Source organism: Penaeus japonicus, unplaced genomic scaffold (genome assembly GCF_977035675.1).
Source record: "Penaeus japonicus unplaced genomic scaffold, GWHDUDI00000001_assembly GWHDUDI00000007, whole genome shotgun sequence".
Lineage (NCBI taxonomy): Eukaryota > Metazoa > Arthropoda > Malacostraca > Decapoda > Penaeidae > Penaeus > Penaeus japonicus.
In genome coordinates, this window is record NW_028234409.1 from 26,959,877 (window position 1) to 26,973,662 (window position 13,786).

Sequence of the window (13,786 nt, forward strand, 5' to 3'; positions counted from 1 at the left end):
GATAACTAACCGAGGCCGCAGGGGAGGAGGAACCACGATAAAGAGAGAGAGAGAGAGAGAGAGAGAGAGAGAGAGAGAGAGAGAGAGAGAGAGAGAGAGAGAGAGAGAGAGAGAGAGAGAGAGAGAGAGAGAGAGAGAGAGAGAGAGAAAGAGAAAGAGAGAAAGAGAGACGTAACCGAGATCGTAGGGTAGGAGGAGCCACGATAAAGAGAGGAGATAAGAGCTTAAGATTGATGAAGCGAGCGACTGTTTACACTTTATCAGTCAGCCACGCGAGATGAAGCTGACAGAGATGCAAGGGAGAAGTGCCGTTGAGATACTACCGTTCCTGTTGACGGCGTTGCTACACTCGTTGCAAGGGATGAGGGTGGGGGGAGTAGGGTGTTAGCAGGGGTGGGGGTGGGGGTAGGGGAGGTGTGTACATGGGAAAGCTCTGGTTTATATCCTGTTAACCTTCACTCAGGATCTCCTTGGGCCGTGAGTCTGAAAAGGGGATTAGCGTTCGTGTTGGACATTTTTTCCCCTTCCTTCCTTCCTCTCTTTCGCTTGCTTTCCTTTACGCTTTAAAATTCTACTGAAGATTAAAGTGCTTTTTTTAATGAGAGATGTTTATATTTCCGCCATGTATCAACAAATAAAAGTCGTTCTGTTTTGCTTTGGGACTGAAGAGTCTTGTTAATTAAATGCACTTTTGCTTTCCCGTTTTCCCGTATTATCTTTGTTTTGCCTATTCCCTGCAAAACAGAGAGGATTTGCAAGTCTTAGGTTTTATGTTTAACCCGGAAATTGATATGCATTTGTATAAAATACTAGTTTGTTAACAGTTTTTAAGAATCGTTTAATATATAATGCACCCTTCAAATTGCGTGCTCGTTTTATCGAGATTATGCTAAACTACAGAATGAATATATTTATATCTGTATGTCTATCTATCTCTCTATCTATCAATTTATTTGCATGTGTGTATATGCATATATATATATATATATATATATATATATATATATATATATATATATATATATATATATATATATATATATATATATACATATGTGTGTATAGGAATATAGCTGAAAAAGGGAAAAGAAATAGTCCTTTTTTCACGAATTCTATGTGTACTGCCATAAGAATATAAAAATTCTCCCTTTCTCTTTAAATGGATCATACCTTTGTAATTTAAGAAGGGGGTGTCTGATACAGGCCAAGATTATGGGCGCTATAAAAGGGACATGGGCGGGCGGAGATGGGCGTTAAGGCCGGATGGACATATTTAGGTGTTTTCGGAGTGATAGAAAAAGTAAAATAAAAAGTGGGTTGAATGATTATTTTCCTGTTTTTTTTTTAATTCTCTCTCTCTCTCTCTCTCTCTCTCTCTCTCTCTCTCTCTCTCTCTCTCTCTCTCTCTCTCTCCCTTTCTCTCTCTCCTCTCTCTCACTCTCTCACTCTCTCTCTTCTCTCTCTCTCTCTCTCTCTCTCTCTCTCTCTCTCTCTCTCTCTCTCTCTCTCTCTCTCTCTCTCTCTCTCTCTCTCTCTCTCTCTCTCTCTCTCTCTCTCTCTCTCTCTCTCTCTCTCGTTTTCTCTTTCTCTTCCCCACTCCCTCTCCTTTTCCCACCCCTACTCCCACTCCCAGCCTTTCCGTCTAAAGTAAAGTATTTTTCAAATAATTGCTGAACGATATTTACCTGACGAACTGAGGTGTCATAAGTATGTATGCATGTCTTTGTGTTGGTGTTGATAGAGTATAAGATTACTTTTTCCTCGTGTGGGAATTAATACACAATGGGAACCACGGGTCAAACTACTCACGGTAATTGGACGATCAAAGCGGATGATCACCCCCCCACCCCCCACCCCCACCCCAAAAAAAAAGTCTCGCCAAATCCATTAACCTATTTAATAGCGAAGGATGGAGGCGAGTTATGGCTGTCGGAATTCTATGGAAGGACGGACCCATTTGGCAACCGGTCTTGAGGCCCCCCCTGTCCTATACGAGGTTCGCCTCCGTCGCGTACCAAACCAATTCAGTGGGTTTTTCGGTGGTGTTGGAGGGGAGGGGGAGGGGAGGGGGAGGGAAAGGGAGGGGGAGGAGGAGGAGGAGAGGGAAGGGGAAGGGGAAGGGGAAGGGGAGGGGGATATGGAGAGGGAGGTGAGAGGGGAGGGAAGGGGAAGGGAAGGAGGAAGGAAGGAAGGAAGGAAGGAAGGAAGGAAGGAAGGAAGGAAGGAAAGAAGGAAGGGAGGAGGAGGAGGAGGGATGAATAGATGGTCTTGTGATTTATTTTCTTAGGGGATGGGGGGGGCCGTCCATCCCGTTTTTTATTCTACCATATCGATTTTATTTTTTCTTTCCAAATAAAATCTTAATGCTTTTTCCTTAGCTCATTCTTACCTCTCCCTCACATAAACATACACACACACTTCCTTCTTCATCCACTCAACGCAGTGTCAGCGCGCCTTTCTAAAAGAGAGAAAGAGAGAAAGAAGAAGAAAAAAAAAACCTTGGTAGTGACTGTATCTCCCGAATTGCTGACAGCTACATTTTCAGTGTCGCTTCTGCCGATACCTTCGTTTCTTATGACTGGACCGTCCACTCCTTGGCCACGCGGATTTCTTCCCTTTTCGTATTTCTCTCTTTCTTTTCTCTCTCTCTCTCTCTCTCTCTCTCTCTCTCTCTCTCTCTCTCTCTCTCTCTCTCTCTCTCTCTCTCTCTCTCTCTCTCTCTCTCTCTCTCTCTCTCATTCTTCTTCTTCCTCCTCCTCCTCCTCCTCCTCCTCCTCCTCCTCCTCCACCAATACCATGACGTTCCAAAGCGGCACCAAAATGGTCCCTCGTGACTTTTTCAATTCTCGCTGAAAGGAAAGCGACAGCTCCACCGCATCCCAACTTCCACCCTGTGCTGGTTATTTCACCTGTGAGGATATTCCGTTTTATTATCTCTCCTTCTCTCTCTCTCTCTCTCTCTCTCTCTCTCTCTCTCTCTCTCTCTCTCTCTCTCTCTCTCTCTCTCTCTCTCTCTCTCTCTCTCTCTCTCTCTCTCTCTCCCTCTCCTTCTCCCTTCCTCTCTCTCCTCTCTCCTCTCCCTCTCTCTCCCTCTCCCTCTCCCTCTCCCTCTCCCTCTCCCTCTCCCTCTCCCTCCCTCTCCCTCTCCCTCTCTTTCCCTCTCTTTCACCCTCTCTCCCTCTCTCTCCCCTTGTGTGTGTGTGTGTGTGTGTGTGTGTGTATGTATGTATGTATGTGTATATATGTATGTATGTGTGTGTGTGTGTGTGTGTGTGTGTGTGTGTGTGTGTGTGTGTGTGTATGTATGTGTATGTATATGTATATGTATATGTATATGTATATGTATATGTATATGTATATGTGTATGTGTATGTATATGTATATGTATATGTATATGTATATGTGTATGTGTATATGAGTGTGTGTGTGTGTGTGTGTGTGTGTGTGTGTGTGTGTGTGTGTGTGTGTGTGTGTGTGTGTGTGTGTGTGTGCGTGTGCGAGCGTGGACATGCATGTATATCCCTTTGTTTGTTTCAAGGGCTGGCGTGTCTGTTGTCACTTTTGTTATTCCTGCCGTCAAGGGTTGCTGTCGCTCTAGCTCTTTGTGTCCTTCGTCGTCCCATCGAGGCGTTAGGATATGTTGCACAGCCATTGAAATTCTAGGCTTCTCGTGCCCCTAGTCCTACCCCGTGGCTTCTCTCCCCAGGCCCGTCTCTTACCCTTTTATTCTTTCTCCTTTCTTGCCTTTTTCAGTGGGGGAGAAGGGAGAGAAAGATGGAGAGCGAAAGGGAAAGGGGGAGAATGAGAGTGAAAGTAAGAATTAGAGAGAGAGAGAGAGAGATTTTTAATGTTTAACTGTTTTTCATGGTATTCAACGCCAGCTTTGATTAGCTAATTGGAGAGCAGTATCCAATTAGTAGCATTGCGTGCAAGATGCAACAGGTCCCTTGTTTGAACTTCAAATATTATTATATGAAATACTGGTATTGATATCGCAAACATTTATTACGTCCGTTATATCGACACAAAAGTCTCACATATCCCTATGTTTCAGGGTTATATTTTGTGTAAAAATCAATACTAAAAAATGAGAATCCAGGATATGAATTTTTACAATAATTTTAATGTATGTTTAACGTTGGTGATGACCTCATCTGCAACGCCATTGCAACTTTATGCTTTATGATTAACATTACTAATTACACTTTGTTTGGCTTCAGGTTGGGGTCGCCGTACAAGGGGCATGGCAGCAGCGGAGGCGGCGGCGGAGGTGGGGGCGGGGGCGGCAGTGCCATCCCTACCCCGGCACTGGGAGGACGACGCCCGCCCCCGGATCACCACACCCGCATCCTCAGAGGCAACACGCCCGCGTCCTCTACTGCTTCGCCAGGTAAGTTGAGACGGAAAGATAGGATTTAACATTTCTGATGAAGCTCAGCAACTTTTGAATTTCACCTGTTCAACTTATGTCGTATTCTTATCTTACACCAAAACAAAATGTGCGGAAGAACACTCAGAGCCAAGGATAGAAGGACAGAGTGAACTGTGCTTGACCAGCCGTTAGATATTTACCTTATTGAGAGAGAGAGAGAGAGAGAGAGAGAGAGAACCGATAGATATTTAGACAGAGAGCCATCCACTCAGAATACACACACACACACACACACACACACACACACACACACACACACACACACACACACACACATATATATATATATATATATATATATATATATATATATGCAGTGTATGCTAAACAAAGTGACAGATACGGAGGAAAAAGAAAGATCGAGTCGTTTTAATCACGTACACTTCAAGCTCTTCGTAGAAGAAGAAAAAAAAAAAGAAAATCAATGTCTTCTCCATCACTGCCATCCCTAAATCTCGTAACTCGCACCTCGACAGGACCTTTTCTCCCTGTGGATTTTACCATATATTACTTTGCGCTCAAAAATATCCTCGGAGGTGCCGTATCTCCACTCCTGTATCCTATTTCACGGATCCTGTAGAGGGAATTTTCGAATCCCGCTCCCCCCCCATCCCTCCCCCCTTCTATTCCCTTCCTTCTTCCCTTCTCCGACCTACTCCCTCCCCCTCCCCCTCCCCCTCCCCCTCCCCCCTCCCGCCTCCCCTCCCGGTCGCAAAATAAAATCCTTCCAGTTTGTCGACCAAAAAAAAAAAAAAAAAAAAAATCCCCGCCAGATATTTTCTCCCCAAATTATATCTCCGCCAAGATATTTATATATATTTTTTAACCACTTTTCAACCGCATAACCATTACTTACCAGACTACGGATCACCGCCAAATGAAAATGATAATGATAATCGTTATGAAAGAGTTCACCGCTACTTCCCCGCCGTGGAAATAGCATCTACGGCGATTTTTTTTTTTTTTTTTTTTTTTTTTTACTTTGTATGTTCTTCATTAGCATAGCTACGATGACTCTAATGTCTCCCGAAAAGAAAGGAAAAATAGTAGAAGGAGGGGTAAAGGGAGGGAGAGGGAGAGGGAGAGGGAGAGGGAGAGGGAGAGAGAGAGAGAGAGAGAGAGAGAGAGAGAGAGAGAGAGAGAGAGAGAGAGAGAGAGAGAGAGAGAGAGAGAGAGAGAGAGAGAGAGAGAGAGAGAGAGAGAGAGAGAGAGGAGAAGAAGGAGAGGAGAGAGAGGAGAGGGAGAGCGAGACGGAGAGGAGAGAGAGAGAGAGGAGAGAGAGAGAGAGGGAGAGAGAGAGAGAGAGAAGGAGAGGAGAGAGAGAGGAGAGAGAGAGAGAGAGAGAGAGAGAGAGAGAGGGAGAGGAAAAGGAAAAGGAAAAGGAAAAGGAAAAGGAAAAGGAAAAGGAAAAGGAAGAGGGAAAGGGAAAGGGTGAGGGAGAGGAAGAGGGAGAGGGAGAGGAAAAGGAAGAGGAAGAGGGAGAGGGAGAGAGAGAGGGGGAGGGGGAGAGAGGGGAGGAGGAGAGAGAGGGAGAGAGAGAAAGAGAGAGAGATTTGAGAAATATATATAAAGATAAAAATCCACCGCAGTATTTCCTCCCCGCACAAATATTTCCTCCCCGCCTCACACGCTCCCAAAGAGCTCAACCTTGCACCAAATCTTTCTCACCTCCGACAATGTCCGCGAACCACAACTCTTTCCCTCCCGAACGCCTCTCGCTTGACTGCTTCTTGCGTGCTTGTCCATACGAGTGAGAAATTTTCCATTTTCGCTTCGCGCTACTTCACTTTTTTCTTTTCTTTTGGTATTTGGGATCTGAGGGGCATAAGGATGTAGGGTTTTGATGATGTGTTCTTTGGTTTGGGTGGTTCTTATCATTTGGACGAGAGCTGATTAAGATTCTAGTTTGTTTTAGACATACGGGTATTATTCAGAGGTGTAAATGATAACTGGGATAGTCAACAGGCTGAGACTCGTAACAACTGTCAGCGAGGGAGGAGAGGAGGGGGAGTAGAAGAAGGAGGAGGGGATGGTGAGTCAACATCACCCCCCCCTCCTCCTCCATCTCTCTCTCTCTCTCTCTCTCTCTCTCTCTCTCTCTCTCTCTCTCTCTCTCTCTCTCTCTCTCTCTCTCTCTCTCTCTCTCTCTCTCTCTCTCTTTCTCCCTCTCCTCATTCCTGTCACTACCTCCCTCACCCTCGGAAAAAAAGGGGAAAAAGGCCAAGGGCTGTCGCAAAAGTTTGTCTTTGTGTCGACTCTCTTTTTCGGGGGAAGTGGGAGATGGAATTTGTGGTGGGGCAGGGGGTTAGGACGGGGAAGGGTGGGGGGGTAAGTAAGAGGAGGGGAAAGGACAAGAAGCAGCAAGGGGGCGAGGGGAGTGGGAAGGGGGAGGGAGGAGAGCTAGGCAGGAGCGTCACTTGGGCCATTACATCAACGTGTCTTCCCTACTCCCTTCCCCCCCACCTCCCCACGCCCTTTGCTGCTGTTGCTTTGTAGCAAGAAGGGAAGAGGGAGTCACATGATGCACTATCAAGAGGAAAAGGAAAAGGAATTAGGGAGAAAGGAAGGACTGTCTCAAGTAAAGGCCAGTGAAGACTGGTTGTCGCTGAGGTAAATGGATGTCATTAATTATTTATGCGTTGATATTCAGATATTCAGCAAATACGAAATTTCCATAGTTATGACCTAGATTATAATATGGTAATGCTAAGGTGACATGATAACTCTAGTCATCAAATGCAGAATGTTTGCTGATATGATGTATCAATACTGGAAGTTATATTTTAATTGTAGATTGCGATTTTGATAGCGATATGAAGGAATTTGATCGTAATGTTGAGAGAAATCGTAATTAAAACGGAAACGAGATGGACGACTTAAACAGTAGTCCATCTACATGCAGATGAGATGAGTCAAGTAATCACCGTCGACGGAATCATGATTAGGAAGCTTAATTACTCAAGATAATTATCATAGCAGTGCCGAGAAATTTAGAAGAACGTTGAGAACATCACCCCAATCTTGTAAATATGTGCGTGTCTTTGGCTGCATGTGGGCGTTTACATGACCAGTATCTGATGCCCAAATACAGTGATGCGTTTTGTGTTTACTCAAGAGCGCAAAGGAATGTTCACATAAAAGAAATTGACAGCTCGTTCGTGCAGTGGCAACATATCCGTCTTTGTGCCGTACGCCGCGTTTTGCTCGTTACGTCACAACAGACAATATCTATAGGGCGTATTTATGGCCCTCATTTGTTTCCCTTTGCGTCAAACAAAAGACAAGCGCACTGTAATTATCACGTGGTCTGGCGATTTATTTTGCGCCTGTTGAGTTCGTGGCGTGTGTGTGTGTGTGTGTGTGTGTGTGTGTGTGTGTGTGTGTGTGTGTGTGTGTGTGTGTGTGTGTGTGTGTGTGTGTGTGTGTGTGTGTGTGTGTGTGTGTGTGTGTGTGTGTGTGTGTGTGTGTGTGTGTGTGTGTGTGTGTGTGAGCTTCTGCTGAAGACTAACCACTTAAATTCGTACGCGATGATATGTCTAGATTTACTTCTTGACGTGTTGATCATCATTTAGATGTACAATTTGTAGCGTCCATTTAGTGTCTGGCGCAGCCATTGAGCCGGTGTACGAAGGGGAGGGAACAAGACTTCGCTTTCGCAGGCCGTGTTTATGGCGATGAGTGCCAAAGCCCTAGGTCCTGATTGGCACCCGAGGACAATAGTGCCACTACAGAGGCCATTAGCAATCTGCGGTGAGGGGAGCAGGGAGAGAGGACGAGAGGGACGTCCCCTGCCGGTTAGTTGGCTGGGCGATCTCCGAGTAAGTGGAACAGGGACTTGATCCTTGCCTATAGACACGTGTCTTTGGGGACTATAGGACTATAGGAATACATGGTATATGGCATATTGTCGTAGTACTATTACAAAGACGCTGATTGGATTTCGTTTCCGGAGTTGCCGCATCCGAACCTTCTCTCGCGCAAACCTGATTCGGACGGCGGTGTATGCGTTCGGGCGTCTCGGATTACTCTGTCTACAAGAACGCTAAGGGGAGAAAGAAAGGGGGAGCTATTCGTATAGTGTAACTTCTTCTCCCCTCTCTCTCGCTCCCTCCCATCCCCAACAGTCTCCAACAACAGGATCTCAGAGCAATTTGGACAATTATTTCACGAACTGAGTCGTCCACTCCTTGTCGTCGTCGAAGGAGATTTCTGCGACCTTAACCAAACATAACCTTTACCTTGTATCCGGAGTCGCGGTCGGCATCATTTCAAGCGGTAGATTACAGCCTTTTTTTAGTTTATCATTCGTTTTCTTTCTTTACCATTTGTTTTTATCCCAAACTGAATAAATAGACGAAGGCCATAAATCCGTATAAGTATGTGGCTTGGCGCCGATGAATGTGCGGGCTTAGGCCCTTTTTATCCCTTATTAGAGCTAAAAGTGACTCATTACGGGATTATTTATTATTAACAAGCTTCATATGTCATTCATTTTGGGAGGTTAATTGCCCGAGGCGGGTATTTATTGCATTTTTAGCAGAGTACATTTAATGATGGAAAGTTTAGAAAAAGTTCTGTTTTCATATTTGTCATTAGGTTAGTTGCGATTAATATAATTCACTGTGATAGGTAAGAGAGCAAATTTTGGTTACGATCGTTTTTTTTTCGTTCTTATGTGATCCGCAAAATGAAATAAACATGACGCACGTGCGCTTACGTACATCTAACGATTTCCAGGCCTCGATTGGTGGGCATAAAACTGGCGAGACATAAACCAGACTGATTCCCGGGGAGGGCGGAGTTTTTTTTTCATGGAGGCTGGGAGATATTTGAGATTTATAGGACCACGATACGACCCTCCTATGAAGCTTTTAGAGTAATTTACCTGTGTTTTTTCGATCTTATAAGGGGCCAAGACGCCGTCTCCTTATTTAGTCTCTTTTGATTTAAAGATGATAGGGATCGTCCTCTTTTCTCCCATGATAATCAATCATTTGTAATGTGGGAAGTGTAGTCCTACGTGTCAGTATATATTTATATGTATATCTGTGTATATATATATATATATATATATATATATATATATATATATATATATGTATATATATATATATTATATATATATATATATATATATATATATATATATATATATATATACACGTTACTTATAGAATAATCTAGAAAGGTCTTTGGAACGATATCGTGACCCTGAAAAGCACAGGATTTCAGGTCATAAGCACACACCTTGCCTGCTCTTGCGTGACATTAATGTCAGATTCCCCGTCGGTGCACCGGGAAGGAAGAGAAAAAGGACCCTCGCTTTCCCTCAGACTCTCCCTGTTTCGTTTCAGGATACGAGATAATGCAGACTTGATAGGGGTTGATAAATACGAGAAAGAAAGAAGAATGAAATAAGGAGTGTCGGGTCTAGCTAATGACTTTATGGGGGCGGTTGTTTCCCTTCGTTTTATTCGTGCTTTTATTGGACTTTTTCTTTTACTGCGGAGTTTATGTTTGCCATTTTTGAAGTTTTATGGTAAGAGGCACACGTCGCGCGCGCCGCACTTGTAATGCCGTGAGGCTGTTTGTAAACGGGGATGTGGTGGTTGTATTTTTTTTATATGTTAATACATTAACATCGTTGAATTTCATTTGGTATGGTATGGTATGATATACATGTAAGTCTCATGCGCACATATGAATACGTAAAAAAACACTTGTACACCCATATGTCCACGCTCAAAGACGTACAAAGAAAAACTCACTCGTGCGCACACAAACATACGCCCGGAGGAAGGCACACAGGCACGCTTACACACAAAGCAGTGGCAGTTGTCATCCTATTATTGCCTTAAATGGTAGGAAATGCAACCCTAAGAGTGTAATTAGAAGTGTAATTGTCTCCATAGGCCTACTGCAGCCTCCAGTCGTCTTCGCCGGGTTCGTCGCAAGAGTTTTCCCTCACGACCCGAAGAGAACCCCGGGAACCACAAGTGCTGCTCACAAGTGTCGTGATTTAGAAGCTCGGCGTCTTATCTGGCGTCGTAAAGTGCGCTCGGTGGGCGGAGGATGTGGGTGTGGGGTCTGTGGGGACTGTAGGAGGTGGATAGAGTAGAGAGGGAGGGAGGGAGGGAGGCTGCTGCGACAGAGATAACACAGCCTTGGTAAAACAGGATGCTTTATGGATTAAAACGCCGTGAAGTTCTTTTGTTAGCATTGGTAATGTCGTCTGGGAACGACGTGCTGATGCGTCAACACCGTCGTTCACCCCACTCCCCCACCAGCCTCCCTCCCCCCACCCACTATCTTGTTTGTGCTTTTGATGTGTTGGCAGGGCAAGGGGTGATAGAAGGGGTGGATTAGAGGTAAAGGGAGGGAGGCAGGCAGGGAGTCAGGCAAGGAGTCAGGCAAGGAGTCAGGCAAGCAGGGAGGCAGGGAGGCAGGGAGAGAGGGAGGCAGGGAGAGAGGGAGGCAGGGAGAGAGGGAGGCAGGGAGAGAGGGAGGCAGGGAGAGAGGGAGGCAGGGAGAGAGGGAGGCAGGGAGAGAGGGAGGCAGGGAGAGAGGGAGGCAGGGAAAGAGGGAGGCAGGGAAAGAGGGAGGCAGGGAGAGAGGGAGGCAGGGAGAGAGGGAGAGAGGGAGAGAGGGAGAGAGGGAGAGAGGGAGAGAGGGAGAGAGGGAGAGAGGGAGAGAGGGAGAGAGGGAGGCAGGGAGAGAGGGAGAGAGGGAGAGAGGGAGAGAGGGAGAGAGGGAGAGAGGGAGAGAGGGAGAGAGGGAGAGAGGGAGAGAGAGAGAGAGAGAGAGAGAGAGAGAGAGAGAGAGAGAGAGAGAGAGAGAGAAGGATGGGAAATGATTATGACAGGCGTCGACTTTCCCTGTGCAACGCTCTTGAGGATATATTTACCTGTTTATTGCGTCATCGCCGTGATCTTGGAGGAAGGCCATGTCCTTCTTCGCTCTCTCTCTCTGTCGTTACCATCCTTAATATTCTCGCCTTCTCCATCCTTTTCCTTCCTCTCATACCTCTCCCTCTTCCCTCGTTTCGCCTGAACCCCCCACCCCCTTCCCCTCTCTCCCTCCAACCTCCGTGACCTTGCAATCCGTTAGCCTGGATATTGGCACGTGTCCGGTTAATGGATCGGATAAAACAGCCGTAGATTTGGTGATATTATCCGGCACGAGTTGTTTATACTCGGGCGAGACTCGTAAACGCTGTTATCTGTCTCTTGCCGGTGGATGATTCACATGTGCATGTGTGTGTGTGTGTGTGTGTGTGTGTGTGTGTGTGTGTGTGTGTGTGTGTGTTTTCCTCGTATTTTGTTATTTTAATATCCTATTTTTTTCCTTTCCCTCTTCATCATATTTTTGACGTCTCGACCGCCTCTTAAGAATCATCGGTCATCGGACTCTTATCAGATTTGTCGGTATCAGAATTTTAAAATTTAGGGGAGAGAGAGAGAGAGAGAGAGAGAGAGAGAGAGAGAGAGAGAGAGAGAGAGAGAGAGAGAGAGAGAGAGAGAGAGAGAGAGAGAGAGAGAGAGAGAGATAAAAGGAGAGAGGACAGAGGAACACACACGACAAAGAGAAATAGACTCTAGGCAAATAGACTGCTATCCAAAAACACAAACAGACAAATGGGAAGAGAGGAAGCGAAAACTGAGGAGAAGAGGGAAAGGTGAAGAGACGTAGAGAGGGAGAGATTGATGGTGACAAGCGAGGCGACCTTTTTCTCTTCATAAGTGAACCTCTTGAGGTGGCGAAGGAGTGTATTTGGCAGGGTCGAAGGGGTGTGTGTGTGTATATGTCGGGGGTTGCAGGGGAGAGGGGTGGGGGGGGGGGTTGAAGAAGGCTATGTCAAGGGAACATTTTTTTTTTCCAGTAGGTTGAGAATGGAATGAAAGGGTTCCATACATTTTTTTGTGTGTGTATAAGGGGGAGGGGGAAGAGGGGTAAATATTTTTGAAGAATTGTACGGGATGAAAACCTGGAATGTAGAGGAGGAATTATTGGAACGCGTCTTTTATCACTCTGTTTTGAAAGACATACATTGAGTAATATACAGAGGAAGAAATACCGTCAAAGCAACAAATAAAAAAAAATCACGAGCCGGGAATATTCCGGGTTGAGGAAATCTGTTGTAATGAAGAATGAACTTGCAATAAAAGGAGAAAGTGGAGGAAGAAGAGAGATAGAAGGAGGAAGAGGAGAGAGAGAAGGAGGACGAAGTGAAGGGGGAGAGGAAGAGATGTGGAGAAAGAGAATGGGAGAGGAGAAGGAACTAGTGAATTGAGAGGAGAGAGAAGAGAAGGAGATTGTATAGAGAGGAGATAGAGAAAGGAGAGGAGAAAGAGGAAGATGAGGGAGAAATGGAGAAGAAAGAGAAGGGAGAGGATGGGAAGATAGAGAATGAAAGAAGGGAGAGGAGAAAGAAGAATAGAGAAAAGAGTGGGAATAAGAGGCGGAGGTAGATGGCAGGTAGACAGAAGACGAAGTATTGTTTCTTCAAGTACAGTATATTTCTTTTTTCTTTCGTTACTACTGCAGTGAAGGAAAGGACAGTGAATGCGTCATAATGAAAATGCTCTCGTGGTTTACTTCTTTCCTTATTGTTATTCATAGAAACGGTTAATTTTTCATGATATCGCTCACATCGAATTAAAAAATCCGAGTTTTAGATTTTATCCATGGACGACTCCATTCGTTAGAATACATTAGCATAGAGAATTGAGAACCAGCTTGTCGTTCTGAACAGACATCTAATATCACTTCGGATTTTAGGCCTACCGACTCCTGAAATTTGTGAGAGCGAGAAGGAGAGGAAAAATCTCATTTAGAAAGCGGAGAGCGAGAGAGAAGGGCCTCGGCGATGGCACGCACGTAATGTAAACACGCTGGAGACGCCATGGCAGACGTCTTTGAGAGGCCTAAGGATGTACAATTTTTGCGTTATTAGCGACAATTTGGTGGAGTTATAGTGAGGGGGGCAGAGGCAGCGGCGCCCTCTTATTGCGGGCCAGGACGCCGAAGGACGCCCGGCCGAGCGGAAGGAAATTGGCTCCTATTTTGTTCACCCGCCGAGACTTCCTGAGCACTGCTGTCATCTGCTTTGTTCACTTATGCAATTTCATTTATTGTATTGTTTACTTTTTATACCTATATGTGTATGCTTATTTATTTACCATTTGTTTATACACATATTTATTAATTTATAATTGTGTTATTGGTATATGTATTTATTCATGTATTTATTTACCCTTACATACTGTGATTTTTTTGAGAGGGGGATCTGTGTGTAACGGTAGTGGAGAATTTTGTCATATTTTTTTATTGATTTTCTATATTTTTCATAGCTTG

General features: G+C 45.0%; 1 protein-coding gene across 5 annotated transcripts in view; it reads left to right on the forward strand.

Moving 5' to 3' along the window:
* LOC122254621 (protein neuron navigator) overlaps positions 1-13,786 on the forward strand; it is a 737,418-nt gene that overhangs the window by 471,471 nt on the left and 252,161 nt on the right. For all 5 annotated transcript variants that reach the window (XM_086538631.1, XM_086538628.1, XM_086538621.1 and 2 more), the window contains one exon: positions 4,221-4,390. In XM_086538631.1, the coding sequence (XP_086394757.1) occupies positions 4,221-4,390 (170 nt within the window). The remainder of the gene's footprint in view (positions 1-4,220; positions 4,391-13,786) is intronic.